The sequence below is a fragment of the Melanotaenia boesemani genome, chromosome 2, assembly GCF_017639745.1.
Source record: "Melanotaenia boesemani isolate fMelBoe1 chromosome 2, fMelBoe1.pri, whole genome shotgun sequence".
Lineage (NCBI taxonomy): Eukaryota > Metazoa > Chordata > Actinopteri > Atheriniformes > Melanotaeniidae > Melanotaenia > Melanotaenia boesemani.
The window spans coordinates 20,997,735-21,013,337 of record NC_055683.1 but is presented as its reverse complement, the minus strand read 5'-3'; the positions used below and the strand labels follow the sequence as shown (position 1 = coordinate 21,013,337).

The 15,603-nt window shown below is 36.9% G+C and overlaps 1 protein-coding gene and 3 gene segments (V, D, J or C); all 4 read right to left on the bottom strand.

Moving 5' to 3' along the window:
* The window catches only part of LOC121656110 (immunoglobulin gamma-1 heavy chain-like), a 343,586-nt gene extending 341,442 nt beyond the window's left edge, over positions 1-2,144 (bottom strand). Inside the window, exons 1-2 of the mRNA XM_042011157.1 lie at positions 2,069-2,144; positions 1,677-1,979 (exon numbers count right to left, since the gene is read on the bottom strand). Of these exons, the coding sequence (XP_041867091.1) occupies positions 1,677-1,979; positions 2,069-2,117 (352 nt within the window). The 5' untranslated portion in view covers positions 2,118-2,144. The remainder of the gene's footprint in view (positions 1-1,676; positions 1,980-2,068) is intronic.
* A 5,220-nt stretch (positions 2,145-7,364) lies between these two features.
* Positions 7,365-7,850, bottom strand: LOC121656367. The segment is given in 2 exon segments: positions 7,365-7,720; positions 7,805-7,850. Coding segments are annotated over 2 exon segments (360 nt in total).
* A 2,369-nt stretch (positions 7,851-10,219) lies between these two features.
* Positions 10,220-10,699, bottom strand: LOC121657156. The segment is given in 2 exon segments: positions 10,220-10,524; positions 10,602-10,699. Coding segments are annotated over 2 exon segments (387 nt in total).
* Positions 10,700-13,226: 2,527 nt separating this feature from the next.
* On the bottom strand, positions 13,227-13,759 carry LOC121656302. The segment is given in 2 exon segments: positions 13,227-13,581; positions 13,672-13,759. Coding segments are annotated over 2 exon segments (357 nt in total).
* Positions 13,760-15,603: the final 1,844 nt, after the last annotated feature.

Sequence of the window (15,603 nt, the reverse complement as noted above, 5' to 3'; positions counted from 1 at the left end):
ATGTGTGCCCACCATTATTCTTCAGCTGAAGGGCCCACCTCACATGATATATGTTTTTAGTACATTTTTGACAACAAACCCTGCAATGTAGCTTTTACCGATACTTCTACTTTTAGTCATATTTTTTCCATTTGGATTTTTAATATTGATCCTAAATTTTGATCTTTAATTTAGATAACTGACAAACGCTTCAGAACCAGTTCTACAGAGTTTCTTTTTAAACTGATCCAAAGCTGGACTTTTTATCTTCACTGACACCACCAGCTGAGCCGCGGGAGAGTCCCCATCAGCAGAGCTGCCTGATCCAAACCTTCAGACCACCCCGTGACACATCTTCTGGCCTTCTTGGTAGTCGTTCGGGATCCAAACCACCTGTGCCAAATTCCTAATTTGCCCAGGAGAGTCACCACAATGGTCGTAAGTCGACTCGATCCAAACAGAACTAGACGAGTCCTGCTTGGATGAATTCTCTGCCTTTCTGCTCCAAGGAATGGTTGGTGTGCTTTCCAGATTTGGCCTTAGTGAAGTAGTTCTATGTCTTAGTTAAACTTCCAGCTTTAAACAGATGAGATTCAGTTTCTCTCTTTTTCTTTTAAGGATACAGAAATCCCTTTTTTTCCTCCCAGTTTTCTTAAACATAAGTTGGATTAACACCAGAGGTTAATTAACTTTTGTTTCATTTCTTGCATACATTTCATTCATTCTGACATATTACATGATCTTGAAATAAGATTCTGGTTTGAACACCATATTCTGCATTTTACAATCTTTGATTCATTTTCCCATGAAGTCCTTTGTAAATATTTCCTTTTCATTTATGCATGATTAGACTAGTAATAAATATTTCATATTTATCCTGAACTGGTCTGGTTAATGTGAACTCCTCCTTTCAGTCCCGTCATGGGTCCCTTCGACTTAAGAATTCACTTTATTGGCGTCCTGAGACTGATTGATTGATAACTGTTTGATTTAACTAGCTTGAATTAATTAATTTATTAAATTAGTTAATTTAGTACTCTAATGATGTCCACACACCCATTAGATTAGTATAAAGCTCTCTGTGTGGTGGTGTTCCTCGGGGTATAATCAATATTTTGACTAAGAATTCATAATTTTATGAAATTATAAAAATGAATAATTTTATTAAACATCTTTAATGTTTAATGATGCTAAATCGCTACAAATATAAGTTATCTGCTAAACATTTCCTGTCTCGGATGTTGTCCATTAATTTTTTCAATAAAATCTCCTTCCCAGTCTAGTCAAGCATCGTCTGATCAAAGCCCAGATCAGGTCAAAGTTTACCATATGATTTAATTGTTAAATAACTATTTAACCCTGTATACAGTACTAGGAGACAAGAGCTACATGTTCACCTTGAGATACTTGTTCTTTGTCTCTTGGGATGAACAAAAACTTACAGATGGAAATACATTAACTGTGGATGGAAAAAAATCTTTACTTTTCAAAATATTAGCAATCTTCCTCACATATTTCTGAATGGACAGAATGCATTATGTTTATACTGTAATATCTTTTTCTGACTGGATTTTTTTTTTTTTGGACCCGTTTCGTAAATTTAATGAAGGGAGAAGAACATGTTTAGCACACCTGCCAAACTGATTATAACTCCAGGATTTTGTACAGCTGCTACACCAGCTTCAGTCACTGTGGCTGTCGAGCACAATAATAAACAGCAGAGTCTTCAGTCTTCAGACTGTTCATCTGCAGAAACACCTGCTGTTTGCTGTTGTCTCTGGAGACGGTAAACCGGCCTTGGACTGACTGAGAGTAGTGTGTGCTGCCACCGCCATTACTGATATAAGCAACCCACTCCAGGCCTTTTCCAGGAGCCTGTCTGACCCAGTTCATATCATAGCTGCTGAATGTGAATCCAGAGGCTGTACAAATCATTTGGTGGGATTCTCCAGGTCTTTTTACAACTGGTTCAGACTGTATCAGAGTCTGACCATCAACACCTGCCAAACAGAAAAGGAAATTTGTTTAACTGATTATTTTGGTTGGTTGGGTAAATAAAAATTTGCCAGAATGAATCCAACATCTTCACCTGTCCAGCAGATAGTTAACAGCAGCAGCCCTGTTCTATAATCCATCATTTAAACCTGAGTGTCCACTGTTCTGTCATCATCACTGCAGTCAGATATGTAGAGGTGGAAGATTTGAGTTTTGCATTGACTCCTCCCCACAGGACAGATGGTAGAGAAAAACCACTGACTTGGTTTCCAGTTCTCACCATTTAATAATGATTAAATAATTACTGAATATGAGCTATTCTGCTAAAAGTTCTACTTTTGCTTATGTGCTGATGAATGCATTAAGTAATTAGTTGTCCATTATTATTATTAATATTAATATTAAGCATTGTGTGATCTGTGTAAATTTAAGTCTGCCTCATCGAGTTGAATAAAAATATATAATTAGATACAAAAGGCCTGCATCTAAAATATAATTATCAATTTATACAATCTATAATTTTTAACATTCTTTAAATGAGCTGAAATCATTTATTAAGAATTTCTTTATTTGTGTAGTGGAAATATGCTTCATTCTTTTTGTTTGTTTGATTTATTTACTTATTAAATTATAAGGCAGCAAAGTAATACAGTTATGTATTAATTTATGTTGAAAGTTACACACAACTTTCCTTAACTATCAACCAGTCTTGTAACCATTAGTGGTCTCAGAGCTCCTCCTCTGGTGGCTTCATGTTAAAGTTTTCAGGCTCTGAGAGGTTTTTGTTCAGCTCTGCTGATGGTTTGTGTTACTGTGGCTCTCGCACAGTAATACACAGCCGTGTCTTCAGGCTGCATATTCTGTCCATTCAGAGTCACTGTGTTACTGGAAGAGTCTGTGGAAATGCTGAACTTGTTTTTGAGAGAATCTTTGTAATATGCTGAAGAGCCAACAGCGTGACCAATCCACTCCAGTGTTTCCCTGCAGGCTTGTCTGATCCAAGCTGCTCACAGAATAAGACACCTGACAGGTGATGGTCAGACGTTGATCTGGCTGCACAGTCATGGAGGATGGCTGTGTCAGCTGTTCACACTTAACACCTGTTAAGAAAGAAAGTTTTGTACCATTTAATCGATTTTTTTTGTAAAGAGGAGCTGGTGAGCATAGATTATCTGAAGAAACTGACACGAAGCCACTAAGAGCAGGAACAGAGCTGAAGAAAACATGTTTGTTGATGAAACTGACATCCTGTCATCTCCACTCCACACTGGATGCCACGTCTTTATACATGAGAGGAGGACCTGAGTTTGCATAGAAACAACACCGATGATCTAACTGGATATTACATGATTTATATCCTGACAGATGAAGTCTGAGCAGACTTAGAAAACAGATCTACCATCTGAATGACGTACTGACTTTATATTTTAAGGTGCTAATTGATATGAACTTTTCAGACTGCTTTTTATAATAGAAAAATATATTTCATCACGATTGCAGATACTAGCATTTAACATTTATGTGTCTGCAATTAATTTAGCTACTTACTGCCACAGGAGGTTGAATTAATGAAAATTTGCTAAATTTATTGACAAGTTATTCCTCTCAACGTCAAGTTTGTTTGTTTCAGTTGATTTATACAATATTTGTACAAACACATCACTAGAAATGGTTGTTCCATAACTAAGCAAAGTTTAATGGTAACATTTACCATTCAACAGTAAATATAAAAATACAAAGATGAATTAAAATCAAATTGTCTTTTCTCCATTTTAATTTAATGAATATAAATATAATTTTCTACAATATGGTGACTGTCTATAAAACTCTACTGTTAACAGTTGGAAGCTCCTCTGCCAGAGTTTTCCTCTCGATACAGTTTGATCATTAGTGGTTAAAGACCATCTACGTACTTAGGTATGAATGGATGTGGCAACTGGATGGATGCGATAACTGTTCTTTAAAAGAGGAAAAAGCGAAACTGTTTCACTGCAAGGTTTACTGTTTTTCACTGTCTGTAGACCAAAACAAAGTGTGTCATAAGCGACACCTCTTCCCCCCACCCCAACTTACCTCATCTGCAAACGTGTATTAAATGCAAACTCACTGAGCAAAACAGTATCACCTTTTTGTGGAACATTTCGACATTTATGTTGTTACTTAGAGCTGTTACATAGACTGCAAGAAGCCAGAACTTTTGTCTTGTTCTTGAGGCCACAAGAATAAAATGACGACCTTTTGCTCTAATGGATGTGAATGAAGAAAGCTTGCGGCTTGTTCTGGACCAAAGGAACCATGATCCAACACACCTAACTGAAATTAATGGGTTATTGTGAAGAAGTTGACAAGAAGCTGTTGGATCCAGCTGATTTTATTCTGGTGTGTTAGATCAGGGAAACAATGAAAACCTGCAGGATACCGGCCCTCCAGGACCGGAGTTTGACACATGTGGGCTAAGCTGACAGATAAAATAAATCCATGATTCACTGTTGCAGTGCATCATGCACTCCAGATAATGGATCAATGCTTTAGTATTATTTATTATTTATTTATTAACCTGTCTCATCCAGGTCATGTAGTAGCTGCTGAGTGTGAATCCTGAAACTGTACAGCTCAGTTTGTGAGATTCTCCAGCTCTTTTAACCAGACTGGTTCAGACTCTGTCTGACCATCAGCACCTGCAGCAACACCTGCAACATTGCAACAACAATCAAGAGTTGAAATGGATCAGAGTTAAAATCTTAAATTAAAGTTGGATGAGATGTTCACCTGCCCAGTAGAGAGCTAAAACCAGCAGTCCTGTCCCGTAGTCCATCGTGTTAAACAAAGATCTCTGATGCTCTGCAGATGGTTGATAAGAGTTTAAAGAAAAACGATTTGCATGAGCTTCCTGTGGAGAACTGGGGTGTGTTTGTAAATGCGGTTTTATTTGGTGGAAAATACAAGAAACAAAGAACTATTGAATACAGATTATTTCTGCTCAATAGTTATTAAAATGATTAATGCTGGTAATCGTAGTTGTTGATGCAGGTTTAATGACTCAGTGAAGCACAATAATAAATAAGAGCTGCTTTTTCTTTATCTAACCAATATAACTTTATATCTACTGGACATTAGTTAGGATGAGTAGGAGAACATTTTAGTTAGCTGTATTGTCAGTGGTAAAAAAACAAACAAAAAAAAAACAAAAAAAAACTATATATATATATATATATATATATATATATATGCTTTGTATTCATAACTGATTATTTTAAAAGTAGAAGTTTACTTTATTGTCCATTGCTAAAAAGGATTAAATGATTATCTATACATGTCAGTTGTTGGGATTCTTCAGGTCTTTTTTTACCACTGATTCAGTTTCTGTCAGTATTAAGTTCAAAATCTTTATTGTCATTTCACAAGTGTCACGGTTCTGCTACATGTCCTTCTCTACCTGAGCTTTAGGTGGGGCTGTGCAGGTTTCAGTGAGCTTGGGGCGGAGTCCGGTCTGCTCTTTTCTCCGCAGCTGCGTTCCATCAACCCTCATCAAGCCTCCCTTTATGAGGACTGCAGGAGCAACCAGACCTCGCCAGATTATCTCACTGTTTTTTGTGGTAAATCAGGCCGCTACTAGTAATTCTATTGTTCCTGTCTAGTGTACTTACCTTTGCTTCCTCACCTCTTCTCCAGCATCGATACACTCCAGCATTCCAGTGATCTGACCTCCAGTCTTCCTCCTCCAACCGCCAGCTGTATACCCGCCCTTCATCCTTCAGCTCAGGATCAGCCGTGACAGCCTACCTCCTCCTTCATTCTGGAGTTGCATTTGGATATAGTAAGCCACTCACCAGCTTGGAATCACAGGACTTTGTTGCATAGAACTCCACTCACCATTTTCCTCTTCCCCCAGAGAACCTGAACCCCGGACCCTCTCCAGCTCAGACCACCCAGATCCCTCGTGTTTAATAAACCTGTTCTGTTATCACGTCTGCTATTTGGGTCCTGCTTTCCTCCCTCCGACGGCTGAACCCAGCCGTGACAACAAGTATGAGAATTGAGGGGGAAACTCCTTAATGTGCAACAAACAGTATAAAATATTTACTGAATTAAAGCACAGTTGAAAATCACAATAACAAAGAGGACAACAAAGTGGACTTCTATTTCTTTAAATACACTTGTGATCACGTAAGTATCTTAATCCACACAATAGATGACTGAAACTAAAACTAAAACAGAAAAATATGTTTTACAGTTATTCTCTGAGAGCTTTACACACTTTTTGTTCATGTCTGGTGTACAATGAATATAAGATGTTTGGTACCTTTATTTTTTTTGTGGAGGGTTGGGGGGGTGTAATGTATGAATGGAATAGACACGTTTTTATACATGGCTCTGACTTTTTTTTACTATGTCTTTGTTGAATTCTAGGGTCTTTAAGAGAACACCTAGGACATCAAGGAAATCACATCAATGCAGCAACTCCATCACAGCGAATGTTTAGCTTGAACTTTTACTTACGTCTGTTGAGCTGAATCAACAATGTCAGACAGAAGCCTGGTGTAATGGAAAATTTATACACATAACCCCTATATTCTGTAATCTACACTTTGTATTATTAAAACCATGATTTATGTTTTACTGAGCAGAACAACCTGTACCCAGAAAATATTTAGTAATGAGCTCTTCTTTCTTATCACACCGCTGTTAACATCCTTTAGAAACTTTGTACCAGTTTGAGCAGGGTCTGAAGACAGTGTACTGAGGATTTACTTCAAACAATCTTGACATCATGTCATGCGAGTCTATATTAACCAAGCCTATGTGTATCTCTGCGGACTCGCTCAGCCAAAGCTGTTTGACTGTGTGACTCTCATTGCTGATCAGCTCTTAATAAAATACCTTGTTTGATTCTCACTTAGTGTGTGGTCTTTGATAATAAAATTCCACTACACTGGTCATGGCTGAATTTAGTAAAATATGTTTTCTCCTCAAAATGTGTAAAAATTCATGAAATGTGTGAAATGAAGTGGAAACATAGTGATTTAGTGTTAGCTCAGATCATGTTCTGTAGTACTGTAATTACAAACTCTCTTTTCACTGTGATGTTGTATTTAGTTTAGCTTTCACATTAATTATAGATTCTGTTTTTCTGTGTTTCTACTAAAGTTTGGTCAGACTGTGTCCTGTGTTTGGAGTGTTTATGTGTGAAACATGGTTGTTGGTTGTTGACAACAAATAATTTTAGTGTTTTAAATACATGTAAAAACAATATGTACACCGTTTAAAACATTACTATTAAGCACAGTTATATGTACAGCATCATAAACTGATTAAAGGTAGAGTGTGCTTCAGTTTAAAAAAACAAAGTGTTCTTTTTATGTATTATATGTAGTAATGTTGTATCAGCACTTCTGTGGGTTTTTGTCCAGCTGCTCAGGCGGCTTCAGTCACTGTGGCTCTCGAGCACAATAATAAACAGCAGAATCTTCTGTTTTCAGACCGTTCATCTGAAGTTTCAGCATCTGTCTGCTGTCGTCTCTGGAGATGGTGAACCGGCTCTGAACTGACTGAGAGTAGAACCTCCTGCTACCACTGCTGCTATCATGCCACGCAATCCATTCCAGACCTTTTCCAGGAGCCTGTCTGATCCAGGACATGTAGTAGCTGCTGAGTGTGAATCCAGAGACTGTACAGGTCAGTGTGTGGGACTCTCCAGGTCGTTTAACCACTGGTTCAGATTCTGTTAAAGTTTGGGCTTTAACATCTGTTGAAACAAAGAAGAAAATGTAGATTTACTGAAATTATTTTCTGTTTTAACAAGTCAAAGTTTGCTCTGTATATTACTCACCTGCCCAGCAGATTGCTAACAGCAGAACTGTCCTCAGATCCATTGTGTTAAAATGTTAGATCATAATTCTCTGTTGCCCTTTGGAGTCTAATAAGTCGAGGTGGGAAACCTCATTTTGCATTGACTCCTCCTCCAAATGGCCTGAATTTATGGGATTTACATTTCTCCTGAAAATGTTGAAGGTATCATCCACAAGATCTTCCTCTATGTGACAATATGAATGGAGATAAAAACATCAGAATAATCACTTCACGTAATTCATTAATTTTATTTTAAAAAATGCCAGATTTTCACTCCAATATACAGACAGTGGTAAAGTGTGTTTTACTGACAAATAAGGCTTTGTCACCAGTGTTCAGCTCCCTCTGGTAGAGTAATATGCAAGAATGTTTTCAGACTGCATATTCTATCTAATTACATTAGAAATTTGAAGTTTATAAGTGACATCCTGGAAGGAAACAAACAAACAAAACATAAATGACTATGTCTGAATTACAAAGAGAGCAGTGTTAGTTAGTGTAGATGTACTAGCCTTTCCCTTAAATATAAGAACAATAACTTTTCCTTCACCCATCTGTACTCTGAAAAGTTTACACAAAACATGAAACTGGAAAAAAACATAGTTTCGTCTGTAATTTTGAACTAACATGTCTACATGTGTTGAACAAATTGTCTTGGTTGTGTTTGTGATTGAACCAAATGTTAACGACTATTTTTGTTGCTCATTTGTGTCAGTGTTGTGTCACCATTTCTTGCACAGACAGCAGTAAACAGCTGAGTTCTCAGGCTGCATGATCAGTTTTACTCATCAGTCTGCAGTCAGTGTGTAGAAGGAACTGGTCTATAAAAGTATTGTTCTGGTGAACCGTCTCCACCAGGCCCATACAAACATTTATTCCATTAAAACCTGGAACAAAGCTGTTATTAGTCAAAGAATAACAAGTGTGTTTATTCCTGTAGAATATTTGTTAGTCAGTTACATTGTGTACAAATGACCGTTTATTTGTTAATCACATCTGCTGTAAAGGAAATATTTATAACTATAAAAACATGCATAAACAATTAGTCTGAAAACACAGTATAAGGTTCCCCATAGCATCACTCAGCATTGAGAAGATCCACTTCTTACTCTACACTGACACCATAAGGTCAAAGTAAAAACATTTTTAAGTTTTTGTAAAGCCTCACCATCTGTTTCAATCAGTGTGTCTCTGGCACAGTAATACACAGCAGAGTCCTCTGGCCTTAAATTGGACAGTTTCAGGTAAACTATGCTGTTGCTGTTGTCTCTGCTGATTTCTATTCGACCTTGCACACTGTTGGAATATTCTGTTGTCCTTCAATGGCTATAGACACGTCCCATCCATTCCAGTCCTTTTCCAGCAGCTTGTCTGATCCACTGCATACTGCAACAGTCAAATGTGAACCCAGAACCTCTGCAGGAGAAACTGAGAGTCTCACCAGGACCTTTTACTACAGGACTGGAAGGAATGGACTCCATACTCTGACCTGTACAACCTGATGAGATGAAAGAAGAGATGAATGTAGGAGGTAGTGAAACAATTATTTAGGAAGAAAACATGAAGATAGAGAACTTACAAGACAGAGACAGAGACAGCAGTAGAGTCAGAGAAAGAGTGTTCGTCTTCATGATGCTGGAGATGAGACCCCTGATGCTCCACACAAAGTGAGAGACCAGTCAAGAGGACAGAAGTAGACTGAACAGGCTGAAGATTTGCATCATGACATGAAGAGGTGGGAGTTTCTAAAAGCTCAGCTGTCGGTGTTTTGTGTAATCTAATCATACCGTCTGTTTCTCATGTGCTCTTCCTGAGGGGGAGGAGATTAAAAACAGTCTGTAGGTAAAAGGTTTGTGGTGTTTAAATCAATAAAGATCCATGTAGAACAACTTTTTAAGGGTTTACAAGTAATGAGATACACAGAATTTTATCAGCCCGGATGTTGTCTCAAATTATTTGAGTCATTTTGAAACATTACATTACTTATTTATCTATGTCCTATTTTATTTATTGATTAAAAGTTTTAGCTTGTAGAACTGAACTGAAATCATATTGGTCTGCATTTTTTAGACCCATTCACTCTTTTATAAATCAACAGTTAGCTATTAATGATGAATTGCCATTAGACAGAGTTTTTCCATCATCTTTCATGACCAAAATCTATTTAAACTTATTTTCTCACAATCAGATGATGTGATAAATATGCTGGCAGAAATGATGATTTCCATGATGTAAAACTGTTGTTTTCGTTGTTTCTACATTTTCAGTGTAATATGAGTCAGCTGCTCTTCAAAACACCACTGATCTGAGGCTCCTCCTCTGGTGGCTTCATGCTACAGGTTTTGAGGCTCTGAGAGGTTTTTGTTCAGGTCTGCTGATGCTTTGTGTTACTGTGTTACTGTGTCACACAGTAATACACAGCTGTGTCTTCAGCCTGCATATTCTGTCCTTTCAGAGTCACCGTGTTGCTGGAAGAGTCTAAGTTGAAACTGAATTTGTTCCTCAGTGAATCTTTGTAGTATGTGGTATATCCAACACGTGCACCTCCAATCCACTCCAGTCCTTTCCCTGCTGGCTTTCTGATAAAATGTGTGTGATGGTCACCAACAGAATAGAAGACCTGACAGCTGATGGTCAGAGGCCGACCTGGCTGCACAGTTACAGAGGCTGACTGTGTCATCTTTTGACAAGTCACACCCACTGAAAGAAGAAAATATTAAATCAGTCATTTTAAACTGCACATAACTATTAATTAATATAATTGTAGGAAAACTCACATGAAGCTGCCAACAGCAGCAGCAGAGCTACAGGAAACATGTCTGACAGAGAAACTGACACAAACCTCTTTGATGATCTCATGTTAATGATAACGTCTTTGTAGGTGAGCGAAGAGGAAGTTCACTGAATTTACACTGAAGTCTATGCAAACTGTTTAAGTCTGATTCGTGTAATTTGGTTGTTTGGTGTTTTTTATTCTGCTGTTTAAAATGTCTGGAAATCACCTCTTTCCATTATGCAGATTTATGAAAATAAAACTTGTAATTTATAGAACAGGTCCTACTATGTGTGTTATTGTAATATGTGTGTATGTAAATAAAGCATGCTGAGTTGAATGTTTAAAACTTAACAACTTACTAAACTGTCCATGTTCAAGAAATATTGAATCTTTTAAAACCCATCCATCCATCCATCCATTATCTTGACCGCTTATTCCATTTCGGGTCGCTGAGCTGGAGCCTATCCCAGCATTTTAACAGGTGAGAGGCAGGGTACACCCTGGACAGGTCACCAGTCTGTCGCAGGGCCAACACAGATAGAGACAAACAACCATGCACACACACTCACTCACTCCTAGGGAGAATTTAGAGTGTCCAATTAACCTAACATGCATGTCTTTGGACGGTGGGAGGAAGCCGGAGAACCCAGAGAGAACCCACGCATACACGGGGAGAACATGCAAACTCCACACAGAAAGGCCACCGCCCCCCCAAGGTTCGAACCTCCCCCCAGCCGAGATTCGAACCAGCGACCTGCTTGCTGTGAGGCTGCGGTGCTAACCACCGTGCACTCTTTTAAAACCAAACAGATAAAATGAAAAAGAATGTAGAAAAAAAAACCTCAATGCAAGAAAATTCCATCAAGACTTCACCAGATTCATGGTGTGACATATAATACATCAACAGGTACAGAAGCCACTGAACTGGTGTTTATAATAATGAGAAAGATTTGTTTAATTGTAAAGTTAAAGCCATTCTGAACCAAAAAACAATGGATTTACTTTTATTCATAAAGTGTACAAACATGCTGTTTAATAACTACACAGACATCAGGAATATTTCAGATTTTAAAGTAAAACTGAATCATGTATTTGTTATTGTACTTGAATAGAAACATTTTAACAGTAAATTATCACATTATCACATTTGCAAATAGTTAAACACAAAAGAGAAAAGCAGCAGAATAACAATGATTATTAAAAGCTTTGCCAGATACCAGAAATGTGAAAGTAAACAAGTCTGAACAATAAACTAATGTGGATCATATAATGGATTTGTTTTAACTTTATTGTAACTGGATTGCAGTGAATTGGAGTAAATTTGGTCTAAAACTTTGAAAGTAGCCTGAGTTACTTTGGTGTGAATTTGTGCTGAACAAATAAAGTTGAATTGAAATGAATAGAAACAATTCATCTTTATAGTGTTAAAGCACATAGAGATGTATAAAATTTTCTATGTTAATGAATTTGCCTTGATGAGAAATAGGAAAGCAAATATTCAAATGTATTTTATCCCAGTAAAACCTTTATTACTTTTATTTTCTGGAGTTATGTAGGATTTTGTAAAGCTGCTTAACCAACATCAGTCACTGTGAGCGTCGAGCACAACGATAAACAGCAGAATCTTCAGTTTTCAGACTCCAGATCCATAAATGATAAACGGGCCCAGAACTGACTGAGAGTATGTGCTTGTAATTTGTATAATTGCACCACTTTCCAGCCCTTTTCCAGGTTCCTGTCTGACCCATGCCATGTAGTCATTAAATACATGTCCAGAGCCAGTACAGGTCGGTTTGTGGGATTCTCCAGAACTTTTAATGACTGGTTCAGATTCTGTCAGAGTCTGACCATCAACAGCTGTTAAGAAGAAACAATCATTTCAAATACGTCTACATTAAATAGTCATGTCAATTCAAGATATATGCGAGTAAATGTTTTAATAAACAAATAAATAAGTAAGATCTGTAAATATTTAACCTGCACAGCAGAAAGTGAAAAGCAACAGTCCTGTCCTGTAGTCCATGTTGTTAAACTGTGTGTCGGCTGTTTTCAGTCAAACTTATAGACGTGGAGGACGTCTTTGTTTCTCACAGTTTGAACAAGGAAATTATTTACAAGTCGTCAGAGGAAAGTTCAATGTGGTCTATGTTCTTCATGCTCTTTAAATGAAGCAGTGATCAGCATCTGAATCTAAAAATAGATTACATTCTTTCAGAATAATTTGGTTTATTTTGTGTTTCTGGATGTTTGCAGTATGTGTGTCTTTAGTATATTTGTATTTCACTCACAGCTGCCCCACACAGGTGTTTGGAAAATATTCATGATGAAAAAAAGCCTCTAATGTCAAGGTACAAACACAAAGTTATTCAAATAATAGCCAAATGAAAAAGTGGTCTTATGGAGGTGAAATTAATTTTACAAGAGAGTGAGCATATAAACCCAAAAATTTTACTTTACTTAATGAATGTTTTGCTTGTTAAATTTTTTGAGATGGCGCTTTTTATAATTGAAACATGAAACATTTGGATCAAGGATACATGTTTTCATATTTGAAACAAAAAAAGAAGGAAGAGGAATCATTAATGGTCTTAGAGCTCCTCTGGTGGATTTAAGATACTTCAGTCTTCAGTCTGAGAGGTTTTTGTTCAGGTCTACTGATGGTTTGTGTTACTGTGTGTGCGGCTCTCTTGCACAGTAATAAACTGCAGTGTCTTCAGGCTGCATGTTCTGTCCAGTCAGAGTCACTGTTTTGCTGGAAGACTCTAAGTGGATATTGAACTTGCTCTTCAGTGAATCTTTATAGCGTGTATCATGTCCAATGTGTGCACTACAAATCCATTCCAGTCCTTTCCCTGCAGACTGTCTGATCCAGTATGTCCGAGAGCTGCTGAGAGAATAAGAGACCTGACAGGTGATGGTCAGACGTTGACCTGGTTGTATGGTCACAGAGGATGGTTGTTCCAGTGATTCACATTTCACACCTGTGGAGGAAAATATTGAAAATTAAATCTGTAATAACAGTTAATGTGGTGTGATCATACCAACACTGTTACTGTCTTAGTGAGACTCACAGGATCCTGCAGCCAGAAGCAGCAGCAGAGCTACAGAGAACATGTTGGTGGTGAAGATGATCTGATGGAGCTTCTCTTCTTCTGCTGCCAATAAAAGCATCACCTCAAATTTCTAGTGGATAAAACCTGTTACAAGATTTGTTTTGCATAAGCGATGACACGGGCAGATCACAAAAGGGGGATGGTACAATTCATTAAAGTACTTTTCTAGACATTCACATCATCAGTATGAATTTTTTATCTTTACAATTCAGTGCAGCTATATACAGATTAATAAAAAGTATAACAATAAATGATGCTTTATTGAGATTATGTTTCTCTGGGTGTGTCGGTGATGTTGAACTAATGTTTATTTCATGAATTTGAAAAGCAGAAAACATCCTCTGTCATTACTTTATATGTCTTTTTGTACATGATACATTGACAATAAAATAAAATTAATAAATAAAATAAAAATACAAACATTGCTGAGTTATTGTAACATATAAGGTGATTGTTTTGGACTGTGGTAGGTCAGACTGTGAAAAGGTCCTTTCACATGTAAGCTTACACCATAAAGCCAAAATTTAATCCTTAAACAAAGAATCACATGAGCCTTGCAAATATGTTGTGGTTAAAAGCATCGAGGAGTTGTTTCGGCCTGTAACTCTAAGCTGTTTTTCTCTGATAAATGCATGTGAGTCATTTTAATAGCTGGTTACTTTTAAATATTCAAATATCTCATACTGGCAGATGCACGCTGACAGATGTGTGTGCTACTTTAAGGATGTATCATTGCAGGCCTGGTGGTTGCTACAAAGTCTCAGTCCTGCAGGTGTGGTCTCAGAGGTGCAGACAGAGGAGGAAGTTTTTCTCTTACAAAGATATCTTTAGCAAACACATGAAACTGAAACCCTGCAGACTTTAACTGATATCAGAAGATTGTTTTGTTGACTTTACATGATATTTTAGATGTTCTTGGTTCCCTGTGACTTTTTTTAATCAGAATAAACCCACTGGGATCCTGATCTCTGTCACAAGGGTTACCTGGCCAAGAGTTCAGTAACACACATCATCATAACAACAGTAAAGTTCAATTTCTGTTTGATGCGTAAGCAACTAACAGGAGTATCAAGTTAAAAAGTTAAAAACACAAACACTGGCCAATGCTTTCAAATCTGTTGTCATTTAAGATGGAGTGTAAGGCTTCAAGTGAAATCAGTTTATAAAACATGCTGAAAATATTATTTTTTATTTTCTATTTTTATCATTTTTTATTCATCATGGACAAAATAATGTATAACTTATGTTTTGCATAAAAAAAATAAAGTGTTAAGCTAATTTGCAACTCTAATCCCTATTTTAGTGTTTCAAAGAGGAAGAAAAAAGAGAAAAAGAAAAAAACATTCAGAACATAAACCACATAAAGAAAGAGGAAACTGTCCGTCCATCTGCGTATCCGTCTTCTGTGTCAAGCATAAATAGGCCTTAAAATGCTACTAAAATTGACATGTTGACACATAGAAAAAAATATTCTTACACAATATTATTCAACATCTAGTATTACTAGATATCCACTTGAATTTTACCTTTTACTTTAAAGCTGATTTAAAGAACAACATAATCACATTATCTGACATGAGTGTGGGAGCTGCTTGCAAGTAATGTGTAACATTTTGTTTCCAATAATCTATACTCACAGTTCAAGTCATTTAATATCAGTGTAGAGTGAATCGTGTCCAAAATTGTCCAAAACTACTGAATAAATTCATCATAAAAATCTGTAAATGAGTTATTACACCCAGATAGACACTCCAGCAGACTGAAATACTTTGTTTGATCGTTATTTAATTTTCTAGTAAACATATGCAATTTATTCTTTTTTTCCTATTTTACTATATGCAGTTCTACACATATAGCTTCACTAATTTTTAATTTGTATCACAAACTTGT